This window comes from Carya illinoinensis, chromosome 9, assembly GCF_018687715.1.
Source record: "Carya illinoinensis cultivar Pawnee chromosome 9, C.illinoinensisPawnee_v1, whole genome shotgun sequence".
Classification (NCBI taxonomy): Eukaryota; Viridiplantae; Streptophyta; class Magnoliopsida; order Fagales; family Juglandaceae; genus Carya; species Carya illinoinensis.
The window spans coordinates 18,909,114-18,923,753 of NC_056760.1; the positions used below are offsets into that span (position 1 = coordinate 18,909,114).

General features: G+C 34.7%; 1 protein-coding gene across 1 annotated transcript; it reads right to left on the minus strand.

Moving 5' to 3' along the window:
• Positions 1–264: 264 nt before the first annotated feature.
• On the minus strand, positions 265–13,102 carry LOC122277613 (actin-related protein 2/3 complex subunit 2A-like). Its single transcript, XM_043087689.1, has 10 exons — positions 12,853–13,102; positions 11,743–11,809; positions 11,341–11,548; positions 9,122–9,291; positions 6,889–6,966; positions 6,503–6,635; positions 6,333–6,424; positions 4,569–4,625; positions 768–839; positions 265–613 (listed from the first exon to the last, which is right to left on the minus strand). Exons 1-10 carry the CDS (start codon positions 12,912–12,914, stop codon positions 578–580), a joined length of 975 nt encoding a protein of 324 aa, XP_042943623.1. The 5' UTR covers positions 12,915–13,102; the 3' UTR covers positions 265–577.
• Positions 13,103–14,640: the final 1,538 nt, after the last annotated feature.

Here is a 14,640-nt window from a genome sequence, read left to right on the forward strand (position 1 = left end):
TAAATTAGCACTGTTTTTAATAAAATTTACTTTTTGACCAATCACGATAAATTGATTCACATATTAGTGCACAAGTGTGCTTGCAACTAGACTTTTCCTAATAAAGAACTCAACTCATCTCAATTCAATTTAACATCTAAATAGAGCGTAGTTTCTTCTCCAGTGACTTTCCAAGTTAGGACACAAAAAGCATAGAGTTTTCCAATTTAAGGGGATCGGTAATAATAGAGCAAGGCGGGTTGTAGACATGACAAGTCCACCAAGTATAAAGTCCAAAATTTAAGGCATTAGAGGGTGTGAAATCAATGTTTCCAACCAGGAATGAAAGAAAATAACGGGCCCCAAAATTGACCTAAACAAAGTACCGTTCACTAAAAATCCAACTACAAACAAAATTGTATCGTATTAGCAAACTGAATAAATATGTGCTTTTCTTTCCTTTTTCTTTTTTTAATTTATATTGGGAAATAAAATACAAGCACTTGGAGTAGTCTTCCCTGCATATAGCAAGTAATGCCTCGGCTCATGGGCTTCTCATTGTCCAAACAGAAGCACCCATCTTGTACCAACTATATCTCTATGACTCTGAATTGGTCCTTGCTTCATTGAGGCTCTAAAATTCGGAGAAATTTTTTTTTTTTTTTTTTTAAAAAAAAAAAATGAAGTAAAAGGAAAAGGAAAAGCATAGAAAAAGTAAAGTCAGCTCAAAATTATAAGTCTATATATTGTTATGGCATTAAGATAAGAAAAGCATCAGCGAGACAAACCAGTCGTTTGAAGGATCTGCTTTGCACTTTTTTCTTTGGACTCTCCAACTCGGGCTTGGCACGATCAAGAGCCTACAGAATTAATAAATGTGAGTTACCATGAGCGCATGAGAATATCCTGTGCGCCTTCTTGTTTACGTAAACAAAACAAAGCACAAACAACTAAACAAGAATGTGGGTACAAAATACTTTCAACCAACTTAATTAAAGGACAGAATATATGTAAAAAAAAAAAAAATCTCAAGAACTGCTTTCCCTCAGATATCCTTATCCCCACCGGAATCCACCACTCCCAAATCAAAGAGAGGAAGAAAGAAGCCCCTCCTCCAATAACAAATCCAAAGATCTCTCTCTTTTTTCTTCTCAATTTTTTTTCCCCCACTTTCTTTGTCATTAAAGGGTAGATCTAGAGCTCTCGATCCACGATGTCTCTACATGCCTCCCTAACATTAGAAGATTTGCCCTTTGCTCATCCTTCCCCAGTCACTGGTGCTTGGCTACCACATGCCACCCACCTTCCTCAGGTTCTAGCTTATTTTTTTTATTCCAACCACTAATGTCTGGCTATCAGCTTGCTTATCAATCAAGTTATGCTTTTTTTTTTTTTATAAGTAAAAATATTATATAAATATATATATATATCAATAGGAGTAACCAAGTACACTAGACGTATACAAGAAAACACCGAGCCCATACTAGAGTTCCCCGAATGACCCAAAAGCCTGTGAAAACTACCCAAAATACACCATACCCGATTTGAAATGGAACACACCTCCCCAACCCCAGCCCAATGTTTCTTGTACAACTAATTCAAATCCCTCTACAGGATTGTCTTCACAATGCCCTCCCTTTAGTCTTCTCTCGACTTGAACTACCTCCAATCGCATCGTAGTTAAATGCCCATGAAAGACGCTTTAACTCCTTGCTTTTCTTGAAACTTGATTTGGTTTCAAGTGCATGGCTCACCTCAATCGAAGTGAATAGAGCTTTAATTTGGTCTTCATATGCATCATTTGAAGTCCCCACAATTTGCTTAAACCCGTTAACTTTATTAAGAACCCAATCCGATGGTGACCACGCTATATTGTTTAACGAAGGAAAAGAAACCAAGGGAATGACATTATCCCTAGACACAATATCCAACTGCACTCCCGACTCTAAACCTTCCTCCACACGAGACACCAATGACAAACTTTCCTTCCCGCCATATAATTGCTCGACAACAATATGGTTGTTGTCTATTGTTTCTGTCACCATTACAGGTTCCTCCCCTCCATCAACATTGCTTGTATGTACTCCACTCCCCGATGATCCTTTCCGTGCCACTTTGTCAGACGCTAATACTCACTGAGGAGACACAGAACATGTAGGGGAAACACAACCTTCTGTAACCCGTTTGCATCTTCTAGAAGAGGCTCGACTATTACTTCCAAAGTATTCAAGACCCTGGATGGACCCCCATCTTCAACTAAAAATGAATCAAGGTATGCTAATTCAATAACTTTCAGTTTTCTTCTCAAATCTTTTATTTAAGAACTTCAATCTTAAATATACCACACCACGCCGTCATATCACACACCACTCCCCACTCGGACCTGGTGTTAGGCTCTACCATCCAATTGAGCACATCTGCCTTTTGATTAGCACATGCAACAACCACATGGCTCCTTCACATCATCGCAAAGTCTACTGTCCCATTTTTTGGCAAGAGCCACTTGCTCCTGCTGCTTTCTTTCACGGAGATGATACTCTCATCAAGCACCTACCTCAAAATGGACAACTCCAACGCACATTCTAGTGCTGATGTATTCTCCTTCAGCTGACATGATGACAACCTCTTTCTTGACAATGATTCACAGTAACCACCAACCCACTAGGAAATTTCCCTCATTGGGGACCTAAAACTTCTCCCAAAACACACACACACACACACACACACACACACACACACACACACACACACACACACACACAATAGGAGCTACATAAACCTTTAACCTCTGATAAAATTTTACGAGAGGTCAAAAGTAGGGGAAAAAAAATTATAAACAGCATAAGAGACAAAGGTTCTCCCCAGTGTAAATCTCAGGTACTACTAACGAAATCCATGGGAGTACACTGCAGATATGCATTAGGTGATCAACGCATATAATTTCTCTCCAAATGCGCAGCTTTTCAGCAAATAGATCCAGGATCTCCAATTCACATGATCGTAATCCTTCTCCATATTCAATCTACAATGCACCCAGGTGGCCCAATCTCAACCTACCGGCACTCATTGGAAATAAGAACCAATTCAAGAATTTGTCTTCAAATAATTAAGGCATTTGAGAATTGGATATGGTCTTTTTCCTTTTTAATAGTTAGGTGGATCTCTTGTATGCTTCCTGTGAAAAGGGTCCTTTTTGTCTTAACAAAACTTTACATCACTCATCAAAAACAAAATATATATTATCAAAGAACATAAATTCTTGCACTTAAATGCATAATCTTTTACCCTTTAGTTTGCCTGATTGATGAGGGGCAACTAAGCTCCTACAACAACAACGAAGGCTCACTTCCGTTTCCATATACTTTCCCATTTCCCTTAAACATGTAACCGTGGGAAATGTTTCTGATCTTATTACGTTTCCCTTCTCTTTCATCCACTTCTTTCAATCCAAACACCCTGTTAACCATGTGCGGTTAACAAGATGCAGGGTGGACATTTCACATAAACATCTAAATGTGGGAAGTGCTTCTGAGTTTAATCTATTTCACATATCATTCATCCACTTCTCTTCACTTCCTTCAACCCAAGCACATTGCTAACCATTTGCAGTAAACATGACACTGGTTGGACATTTCAGGCCTTCATATTCCATCTAATGCATCTTCTGTTTTTAGATGACCAAAAGCTCCATATCAAACTTTCTCATAATAAATGTGTCACTTTGTAATTAGGTGTCTTTGTATACTTCCTGTGTACTTGGGCATTGCCTAGTTTCTTTCTATTCAATAAAGATTATTGCTTATTAAAAAAAAAAAATCAAACTAACTTTCTCATAATATTGTCAATACCCTTTATTCCTCTCACTCCAATCAGCACACCAACAATACGGGAACTGCTCTCTAAATACTCCTAACCACAAATGCGCCTCTCCCAAATGCCATCAACTTTACTACTGACAGCAGATAACCCAATAGATGCTGATAATAATAATTGAAACAAGGACCAAAGCTCTCCACAAGAGTGCGATGCAGACTTAACAAGCACAAAAAGGGAGTAATGAACACCCCCCCCAAAAACACACATACCAAAAAAAAAAAAAAATCATGGCATGGGAAGAATACAATAATGACCTTAACAAATCTGCACCATACATGTAATGTCTGTAAAAGTAGAAAGAGATGAAGACACGTAAGAGTTCCTAGGTTAGCTAATTGTTGTAGCTATTTCTATGGTTGTCAGTATACAGAGAATTCCTACTGCTACAGCAATCAATGCCATGTGAATTTCCATTGTGGTTCTGGATTTGGACCAAAGCAGCTAGAATCGCTCATTGAAAAACAAGTATTAGGCAAATTTACAAGCTTTACTCACTAACGAGCTATTCCCAACAAGCTGAGGCCTTCATGAAGGAGGTGAGGTGTAATGGCTTTTATGAATTTCGGTCAATTTCTAGTCCATCATTGGCAGCAAGATTTTTTCACATTTATCTCCTTTATAAAAAATCAACTAAACATTTACAAAAAATCAATCTAAGAGGACCACTTTCAGATACTATAAGAAAGAGATACTGATCAAAGAGATAATAGTACCTGAATCAAAGATTCCACGCGACGTCGCATCCTTGTATGCATAAAACCCTCAGAGCACTGTTGAGGAATATGTATGGAACAGATATCAAATATATCCAAAAATATAAAAAAAAGAAGCATGCTAAAATAAAGTGAAGACTTTGCACGCCAAAAATACGCCCATATGGGCTGATAGGACCATATAAAATCCGCATACCACCATTTTACACATTCAAACAGATCAAGGTTTCTTTCCCTAATGAATAGCAGAAAGCTGATATCAGAAGAAGGTTCAGGAAGAAGGATGCATACCATATTAACATATCTTAATGATTTTAAAATGGATAACAAGACAACAGATTTCAAGATAAATGAGAAAATAAATCAATATTTTGTAGCACCCATGCTTGTGAATCTCTCCAAAGTTTTTCTAATAATTGAGATCATCGTGAAATATAGGTCATTTACTATTGAACATGCAATGTTACACAATCAAAGTGTTGTACGATCCCTAGCCAGAGCACCTGCTGCATGCATTTAACAGGTGAGAGCAAACATAGTAGCAAGCACTCTGCTGTGGACCAAATTGCCAATGGGTTCATGGAGAAGTTTGAGAGAAAGAAGTAAAGTTTGAGAGAAAGAAGTAAAACCCATTATGGAGTAAAAATAATAAAATACACAAGCACAAGCACAAGCACAAGCATCTGTCAAGCAAGCCTTTTTGAAACTTCTCACAACTCCTGTGAGTTGAAGGCCTATTGAGTGACTCCTCTCGAAATTCCACAAGACTCTCACAAGATATTCAGTTGAATGAAATTCGCAACTAAAACTTGCGCGACACACTTGATACTGTTGCTTGAACAAACTTGCAATAATTTTAAAAATCCCGATTTCCTAGAATTTCAATTTGGTTAAAATTCTTTACATTATTTAAGTACTCTAAGGCTGGTTTTGGCAGCATGAGTTATTTTTCTGACTTTAAATCAATAGAATCCTCTTGGAAAAAATTTCTTTATATTCGTATGACCATGGGATTGGTTCTTTGTTTGCAAGAAAAAAAGTCGTGAGATTTTCATGTTAGCAGATTAAGCTTCCCACCACACCAGGCTACATCACAATCTAACTTAAGCATGACATATTTGAAGTGGTACATACGCACATGCATATACCAAAGCACAAAGTATAGAACTTGTATGATGTTTATAATTAACTAAAATAATCCAAAATTATCAAAACAATTCTGGCTACAAACACATAGGTGCCGTTTCCAGCTGAAGCTACTCACTAGATTTACATTTACCCCAAGGAAAATGCTGCATCCACCGAGGATGCAGCACGACAAAAGCTAGCAATTTTTATTTTTATTTTATAATTTTTTTTTACTTAATTGTTAAGGAAGTGTTTTTAAATGAATTTGTGAATTTGTTCTTTTTTTTAAAAAAAATTAAAAAGATTTAAAAAATACTTGAAAAAAACACAAATAAATAAATAATTAAATTTTACACTTATCTGTAGGAATCCTAGGAGCCGCTATCGATGGCCCACGCAGGACCCTTACCCAAAATGATTCACAGTTTGTATCTCATTTAAAAAGTTTGAACATGCAAGTGGAAACTGTGTAAGAAGGTGCTTTACTGCTTTCTTTTCCATAAATATTGCAAATAATATAGGGACATGTATTACTTTTATTATTTTTCTTTTATGTATTTCACAATTTCCAAGCACGTGAAAATAAAAATCAAAGATAAAGGAAGATTCAGGCAGATTAGGTGAAAGAAATCTCACTTTAACATGATAACTAACATAAGCGTGAAACGTAGATAAACTCCAAACTGTACGGTCCAGCTTTTTGCCTTCTACATGTCGAGGGAAGATAACTGCATTATTTAAACAATGCACTTTGTTATGGTGAGAAAGTGAAGGAAAACCAACTCTGTCCATTTTTCTACATTTACCAAATGTAACGAATCCTGCATTTGCCAATAATGCTTCAGCCGGAGCTCCCTTCAGTTCTAGAGGAGCAGATGCAGACCACAAACAAGAAGGAGCATTATGAAGTCCAGTTGTACGCCTTGCTTCCACAAACTCCTATATGATAAACAAACTTGGAAGTGAAAAACTACAAATAACACAAAAGTGGATTAAGGCAAACATATCATAAAGATATGCTTGCAAGCGTCAGCAACAGAATCACCATACACGTGTAAATTGTAATAAATTCCACATGTGAAAGGCCCTCATAGGACCATCAACGAAAAAGTGAGTGTCCACTCATAAGTTTCCAAAAAACAAAACCTGCATTTGCATGAAATCAGTTATTTAGATTAAAAAATTATTGTACCTGCAGGAAGGAAGTGGCAAGAACAATATCTATGGAGTCTTTAAATCTCATAGGAAACACCACTGTCACCTTTTCTATCTGTTAGAAATCAATATCATAACATTCTGTCAGCAAGTTTTAAGTATGGACCTTCACACAGAATATTGGACGTGATGAAAACATACATAATGACACCAAAATTAGAACATGCTCTGTTATGCCAAAAAAAAAAAAAAACAACAACAACACTGAATTTCAGAAATGTTCTATCAAAACTTATATATCGATGCAACTAGAGTTAGAGTGTATCACCTTTGGAAGGAGAAGGGGTCTTTGTAATACTCCAGATAATGAGGTTAGTAGATTTAATTTATGAATAGTTAGAGGTATCTTTGCAATTCTTGGGGAGACCCCAACCTAGATAAAACGCTACAGATAGAGGCAAAAAACCCTTGCATCGAGAGAGAAGAAGCTGCCACCCCTCCTCTACAATTAACTCCAGATGATGAAAGAAAGAATATGGCTTTCCTTGTCAAAAGATCACCAACTAGATGATTTTAGGCCAATGCTGACCAACCAAAACAGAGACCAGCTTTTCTGGCAAGGAGACCCCAACCACCACACTCATCAAGGCAAATACGAATTCCAGCCAAAAAGCTGAAACCCATGACCCCTAAGCTAACCTCATTCAACTGACATTTTTTTCTCCAAATTTAATACATGGAGGTATGTTGATGTGTAATTTCATTTTATGGGGTCAACTTTAGTTAATTTGAGTTACATTTAAAAAAAAAAAAAAAAAACTTTAAAGTTTAAGATTTCAATAAGTAAAAAAAGTTAGAAATTTTGACTTAAAGAAAATTAAAATAAATCTTTGATTACTAAGAAGTCAAAATTAAAAACTTTTACGATTCGGGTGGATAACAAAATTGATGGTTGTGTTATATAGGATGTTGGAATTGAACATTCAACCGAGTAATTTTATTTAATTATGATTAAATTGAGAAAACTTGAATCAAAATTCAAAGTGTGCATACTTGAATACTGTGAGTTTTGGTTCTTCAAGTTGTGTAACTCAGATTATCACATGTTTTAAATATTAAATTTGATTTGATTGTGCTTAATTTGATATTGTGGACCACTAATGTTTGAGATTAGGCTAAACATTGGGGATCTATTGTATAGACCCTGTATACTTAGATCTACTCAAGTTTTTTTTTTATAAGTACTTAGATCTAATCATGTTAAGATGATATATTATTATGTATACACCCTGTGTACTTAGATCTACTCATTAATATATCGAGGACCAATTGAAGTTGGTTGTGCTTGTAGCTGACCAGATATATTTTCATGTACACTTTTGAGTTCTGTTATAATCTTTGTTCTAGACGAAATTTTATATATGATTTGGGCCCCCAATATAAGAACCCTAGATTCGTTCTTGATTGCAAAAGACTTAAGTATTTTGGATACCCCTAAAACCATCAAATACCGTTTAAGTGACTAATTCCTGGAAACTTATCACTGGTTTTCAGCATACATATGTTCTTCCAACTTTAGTTTTCAAGACTTCTATAAAACTTTTGCTCTTTCTAATTAAATGTATCTATTGTATAGACCCTATGTACTTAGATCTATTCATTAATAAGACTTTCTTCCTAAGCAAAAACAAAGTTTTGGCTGATTCTAAAAACCCTGCCAAGCTTTTGTCATGTGATATACAACATGGATAATGATTAACTTGTGGTGTACCACGTGTCAAAAAACAAAGATAATCATACGGAATTTAAAAAAGTACAATAATAAATGAAGAAGTTTCTGTTGGGGAGAGGAGTCCCCTAGCTAGTTGTGGGGGAGTGAGGTGGGAGCATTTCTCCCCTGCTGAGGGAAGAAGAGGGCCCACTCTACCCCTCGGGATGGGCACACAGAGCAGGGGGAAGGGTTTCCCCACCCCCACACACTGCCCCAATGTGGGCCCACAGGGCGGGAGAGATCCATAGGGTGGGGGTCCCCTTCTCCCTACCTCACGAAGAGGGCTTACCACAGCATGGGGTGGGGGGGCACTGCCCAAGTACACAGGGCTATGCCTTCTTCACTGTCAAGGGGAGAAAGAGAGTAAAGAATAATTTTCTAGTTAAAGCTACGTCTCTAAAAATAAAACCATGAAGATCAAATTATATCTTCAAACTTCTAGAGATGAAAAAAAATTATGCAACAAAAATTTGTTGACCTGTTAAGATGATATTTTTACCCGAGGAAGAAGGAAAAAAGACTCATTTGGCCTATGCAGAATGGCAACAAGCCGGTCCATATTAGAAGCAACAGTCCTTGAAGCAAGTTGTTTTAGAATTACTCTCAACGGAGCACCAAGGACCGTTTCCCTCACAGATGCAATCTTAACCAAAAGAGCATGTCTGTACTCTGCAAAACATCAACAATGAAAAAGTTCAATAACATCAAAAACAAAAAATGGTAACTCAGCCACATAATGACAGAATACACAAATGATAATAGATAAGTGAATTAATGGAAGGTATTTTTTTATCCTTTATGGTTCAAAACAATCTTATGCAAAAATATAATTAACAGAATTTATATAAAACAATCTGTTATATCTTATTTCTACATGTAAGGTGAAGGCACGCTCAAATTTTTCACATGATGGCTTGTTTGATTGCATCGTTAAGGATTTCTGTCTGCTCAGACACCCTACATCTTGACCAAAAGAAATAATATGTTCATGATAACCTATGGAATACTTTCATACATTGTACTTTCTGCTTTTGTTTCTTTTAATATATATTTACATAGGTTTTTTCCATTTGTCCATTCACAAGGGGTTAAGAACCAAAAAATGAAAAAGGAAGTGTTTAGGGTAAAACAAGTGTACAAAGAAAAAAATCCCTTAAGATCTTCTTTTAAAAAGGAATGTCCTACAGGGTAATCCTCTTCCTTTCATGTCATTTCTAGAGAGAGAGAGAGAGAGAGATTCTTTCAACCACTTTGTAGCTCCCCAAGGAAGGCCCAATCCACACCTAGGCCATACTCCAAAAAAAGTAGTCAATGATACAACCGGATCCCCTTGAAATCATTATAAACACCAAGAACTTCTCATTTTTAAGCAATGTAAGATCTCATTCACCACCTATACTCGTTCAATATGGAGTATTATGATCTTCCCCCTTAAATTCCCGATGTCCTCATGAAGTCATTCCATTATATAGATGACATGGCTCAAGTCCCACATTTCCTGTTGGACTCTAATATCATTTGTAACACCCCAATGAATGCCCAAGCCAGATCTGAGCCATAATCCAACAGAGCTAGTCAATGGTATAATTGAAGTTCCTTGGAATCATTATAAAAACTTCTCCCTCTCAAGTAATATGGGATCCCATTCACTACCTATGCTCTCTCAATATGAGGTATTACACTCTTAAAAACCAAAGGGGGAGGATAATTCTAACAAGTGCCGAGTTCTAGCCTCAAGCATGATTTTTTAACTTGAGAAATTGGCTTTAACCCAGGAGAAAAGGCACAGTGACTTGCCAATGAGAGACGGCCAAAAAACAAAATTCACAGGTTATACAATACTCTCTTGCATTCACCTAGTCTTCAAGTTGGTTGCACATTAAATTTATACGAAAGCATAATAGCTCACAAAGCATTGACTTGAGGAGTGAAATCCTGAATATGGTAAGGAGTATATATTGCATAAAAATGTTACTTCAATTGAGAAAGGAACTGCTATTTGCAGATAATCACCTAAACCTAATCTAAGTTTTTAGCTATACATCAAAGCCTAGAAGTACAGCTGGATATTTCAATCCGTCATGCAAGTTAAGGAAAATCCTTGCTCATTGATTTCTTCCAGTCTTCTGCTGGGGCAAGGTTTAGAGGCAAATCCAATGGGAGAGGAGTTTACTTTTCAAAACATGTTGCATAAACCACACTAAAACCATCAAAATGAAAACATCTAATAAGGCCTAAAAGAAACACAATCCAGAATCAGTGCAGCAAAAGAACTGAATAATACAAGTTAATCAACCCCCGTAGAAATAATACAAGAGGCATAAGGTCGATACAACATATATGATCAAACTGTGATAGTCTTTTTAATTCATATGTTGATTTCCTTGGACTGCATAATATTACAATATGCACAGTCAGACATAGTTCCAAACATTTTTAACTTCTACCCACATGTCATAAAATTTCAGTTGCAACTCCTAAACATTTCACTAATAAGTTCGTTGTAACTGATCACTGACACAAAAATTACCCTTGTATTGAATGAATGGTATAAAATTTTTGTTAAAAAAAAAAAAAAAATTTCAGGATGTAAAAGAAATATTTTAGGCATAATCTTAAAAATCCGAGCAATGATGGAGATGTTTAACAAGGGATCCTAAATGCTTCAGCATATCAACAGCAAGCTAATAATGACCTTAGAAAAGGAACTCGTTGAACCTTCATCTGGAGGAAGTTTGGACAAATTCAGTTTCAAAGTGAGATTAAATCCATCCCTCGGAGGATCAAGAATTTGTACAACCACACCATATGCAGCTTTTATTGCTTCAATAGCTCCAAAAGGAAGTCCACCAAAGAAGATGGCATCTGGGGGAGGGGTAGGTAATGACACTGACAGCAGCAAGACGTGTGAATTCTTCATTGACACCTACAATATATTTTTGGCACGCAGATGAAAAAACCAGATACTCATACCCCACATGACCAAACTACCAGATTCAAATAAATATTAGGATAGATAAACAAATTGATTAATATAAGATCCTTCATTACAAGTTTACTCATAATTATGCACTTTCTTTCACAGAAATGTTAAACTGAAAGGCTCAAACGTTAAATTACCTGAATATGGTAGCGAACATCATGAAACTCGACCCAGTGGTAATCCAATTCAACTCCTTTTTCAAGACTGCAGGAAAATAATGAAATGAGCATGCTGTGCAAGTCCATAAAGCAAAGAAAGATCAAGTTTCAGTTCCTTCTTTTCTTTTTTCTTTTTGTAAGTGACCACTAGATAAGAAGCTAAAAGATTAATGAGTGCTGGAACAAGCATCAGCATCATCACAGAAACTAAGGAAATTATCAATTAGTAATCGAATTGGGTAGTAAAAACTACGATTAGAATAAAATAAAATAAAAATCCATGCATGTGTGTGGTCTATTTGTCACAAAATAAAAATAAGAGAGCTAAAGCATTAGATGCTTGTTCTCCTGAAAACCAATGCACACGTTAGTTTACGAGGTTCCAAAATTTCCCCAGATCTTGATTATTGGTGACTGTCCTTTAATAGTTAAGATTGTGATCATCTTAAGCAAACCACTAAGATAAAACATAAAATTCTCATCTCATCTCATCATTACGATTTTTTCAAATTTTCACATAAAATATAATAAATAATTCAATTTTTTCAAATCCCAATTCAACTTTTTTAAATCCCAAAATAATAATAATATTGAAAAATAATATTTTAAACTTTTATCTAAAACTAAAAATCCTCTCACTTACCAAACCTAACTTACTGAACCTCTGGCAACTAATCTTTTCAAAAGAAAACCATTCGAATTAATAAATAATCCACTTGACTGGAAAATGGAAGGCCGGATATGAAAACAAAGCAGTAGAAACAAGTTGGCAATATCATTACATGCGATAAAAAATTATGCCTATCAATAAATGTAGGGATGCCAGAAAAGACTCCAATCATATATCTGAAAGTAATAAAACATAGGTTCATGAACATAAGTAATGACCAACTATAAGTCCTAGTAACCGGAGTGAGGTATTCTTTTCGGAAATGGTAAGCAATGGCCACAACAATGATTTCATAGACATTGACAACCTAAGATGTGTATTAAAGAATTACAGGTGTAAGTAAATCACTCTTCTAATTCCGAAAGTTAAAATGAGAGAACCGTATAAAATTTGATTTGAGAAAGAGAGAGGAAACCCACTTCTGAACTCGATTTTGCAAGGTCTGAAGGAGAAATCTTGAATGAGATTGCAGAAGTATCATCGATTCCAACTCGCTCTCTCACTCTCGCTGTGTGTCGGGGAAGGCAGTGTTGCCAGGGTCTGGGATCTGCAATATCGTGATGGGTTTCGATTCCTGGCTTCTTGTCCGAAGTCTTGGTCTTACGGTTGATGCCGCTTTGATCGGGGGGAGAGAGAAACGGGAAGAGTTTGTATGACATTTCCACGTCCGCAAACGACAGGTAGCATTTTGAAAAGTGAAATCTTTTTTTAAAGAGTAACAATACTTGAATTCGTCAGTATACGAGGGCTATATAATAATTTTAAAAAAATAAATAAATATTAAATTTATATAAAAAATAAATAAATTTTTAATAATAACTCGTATTTTTTTTCAAAATAATTACATAATATTATGATATTACACACTTCACGATTATATATAGCATTATTCATATTTAAATTTAATTAGAAATTTTATACCTAAAAAAGATTATTTAATATTAAAAAAAATATAGCTAATTATATTAATAGAATGTGTAAGAAATATGTAAAATTAACTGTATATAAATTTTTTTTTTAAATAAGAGAAAGCATGGAATCAGCTTGTTTTGTCAAGCTTCCGAATATCATCCATTTTAAAATATAAAATTTTGCTAATCATCATTTTCACACAATACATTTTTTTATTTTTTATTTTTATTCTTCTTAAACTGATTGAATTTTTATACTTATTATCCATATACAACACATTTGAAAAGAGAAAAAAAAAATACGTGGTGTATGAGGATGAATAGAATTTTTTTAAAATATAATTCAATAAATATTATAGAATTAATTATTAATCCCATATTTGGATTGAGATGATTTTGATCAACAATTCGAAAAATTTCATCAACTGTTTTTTTAAACATACAAAAACGTTTCTCTTTTTTCCTTCAAATGAATATGAATTGGGTGTCAAATTCACAAAATAATGATAATTGAGTGCACATTTAGAAAGGATGTGGTATTAAAGTAATTTAAATCACAAGATGCTACAATGTACATTCTTTAAAATAAGATCATCTACAACTTCTAGCAAGGATAATACTATTTTAGTCCCTTTAATTATTGCTCAATTGTTTTTTTTTTTAATTTCTATTTTTCATATTTGAAAATGTTTATAAATACAAATGAGTTATCTATTTTCTCTTTTTTCTTTTTTCATAAAAGCTCCATTATCAATCAATAACCACTTATTTCTTTTTATTTGTTTTCACCTTTTGAAGGTTTTTTTAAATAAGGAAAATGTAGATAACTCATTTGTATTCATAAACATCTTCAAAAGTGAAACAAAATTTAATAATAAAAAAAAATTAACAAGCGGTAATTGTTGAAGATGGTCTACTAGAAGCCCGGAAAGCCTAGAAACTTAGGTCAGATTCTGGCCTTGTTTGGATTTAGAAATCATCTCAATTTATCTCATCTCATCTTATCTAATCATTATAATTTATCTAAATTTTTAAACAAAATATAATAAATAATTCAACTTTTTCAAATTTCAAAACTTAAATAATATTTTAAAAATATTTTATTTAACTTTCAAATTTCATCTCATCTCAACTTACTATCCAAATATCTTCACCCCATAAAAGATGAAAGAACTCCCTCCCTAGTATTTGACGGTCCAAAACTGCCCAAAAAAAATTATGTTTGTAGTTTTAAGGTGTACAAGTCTTGCATATTCCCTTTATAAAAAGTGGATAAATCTTGAATTCACATAAAAA

What these genes read in the sequence shown, in the direction of transcription:
- LOC122277613 (XM_043087689.1), bottom strand. Translation starts at nt 12,914, where the DNA reads ATGATACTTCTGCAATCTCATTCAAGATTTCTCCTTCAGACCTTGCAA. An exon ending in TTGCCACTTCCTTCCTGCAG is followed by an intron (nt 6,636 to 6,888) that starts GTACAATAATTT and finishes TTTATCATATAG; the next exon opens with GAGTTTGTGGAAGCAAGGCG. An exon ending in GCAGATCCTTCAAACGACTG is followed by an intron (nt 614 to 767) that starts GTTTGTCTCGCT and finishes TCCGAATTTTAG; the next exon opens with AGCCTCAATGAAGCAAGGAC.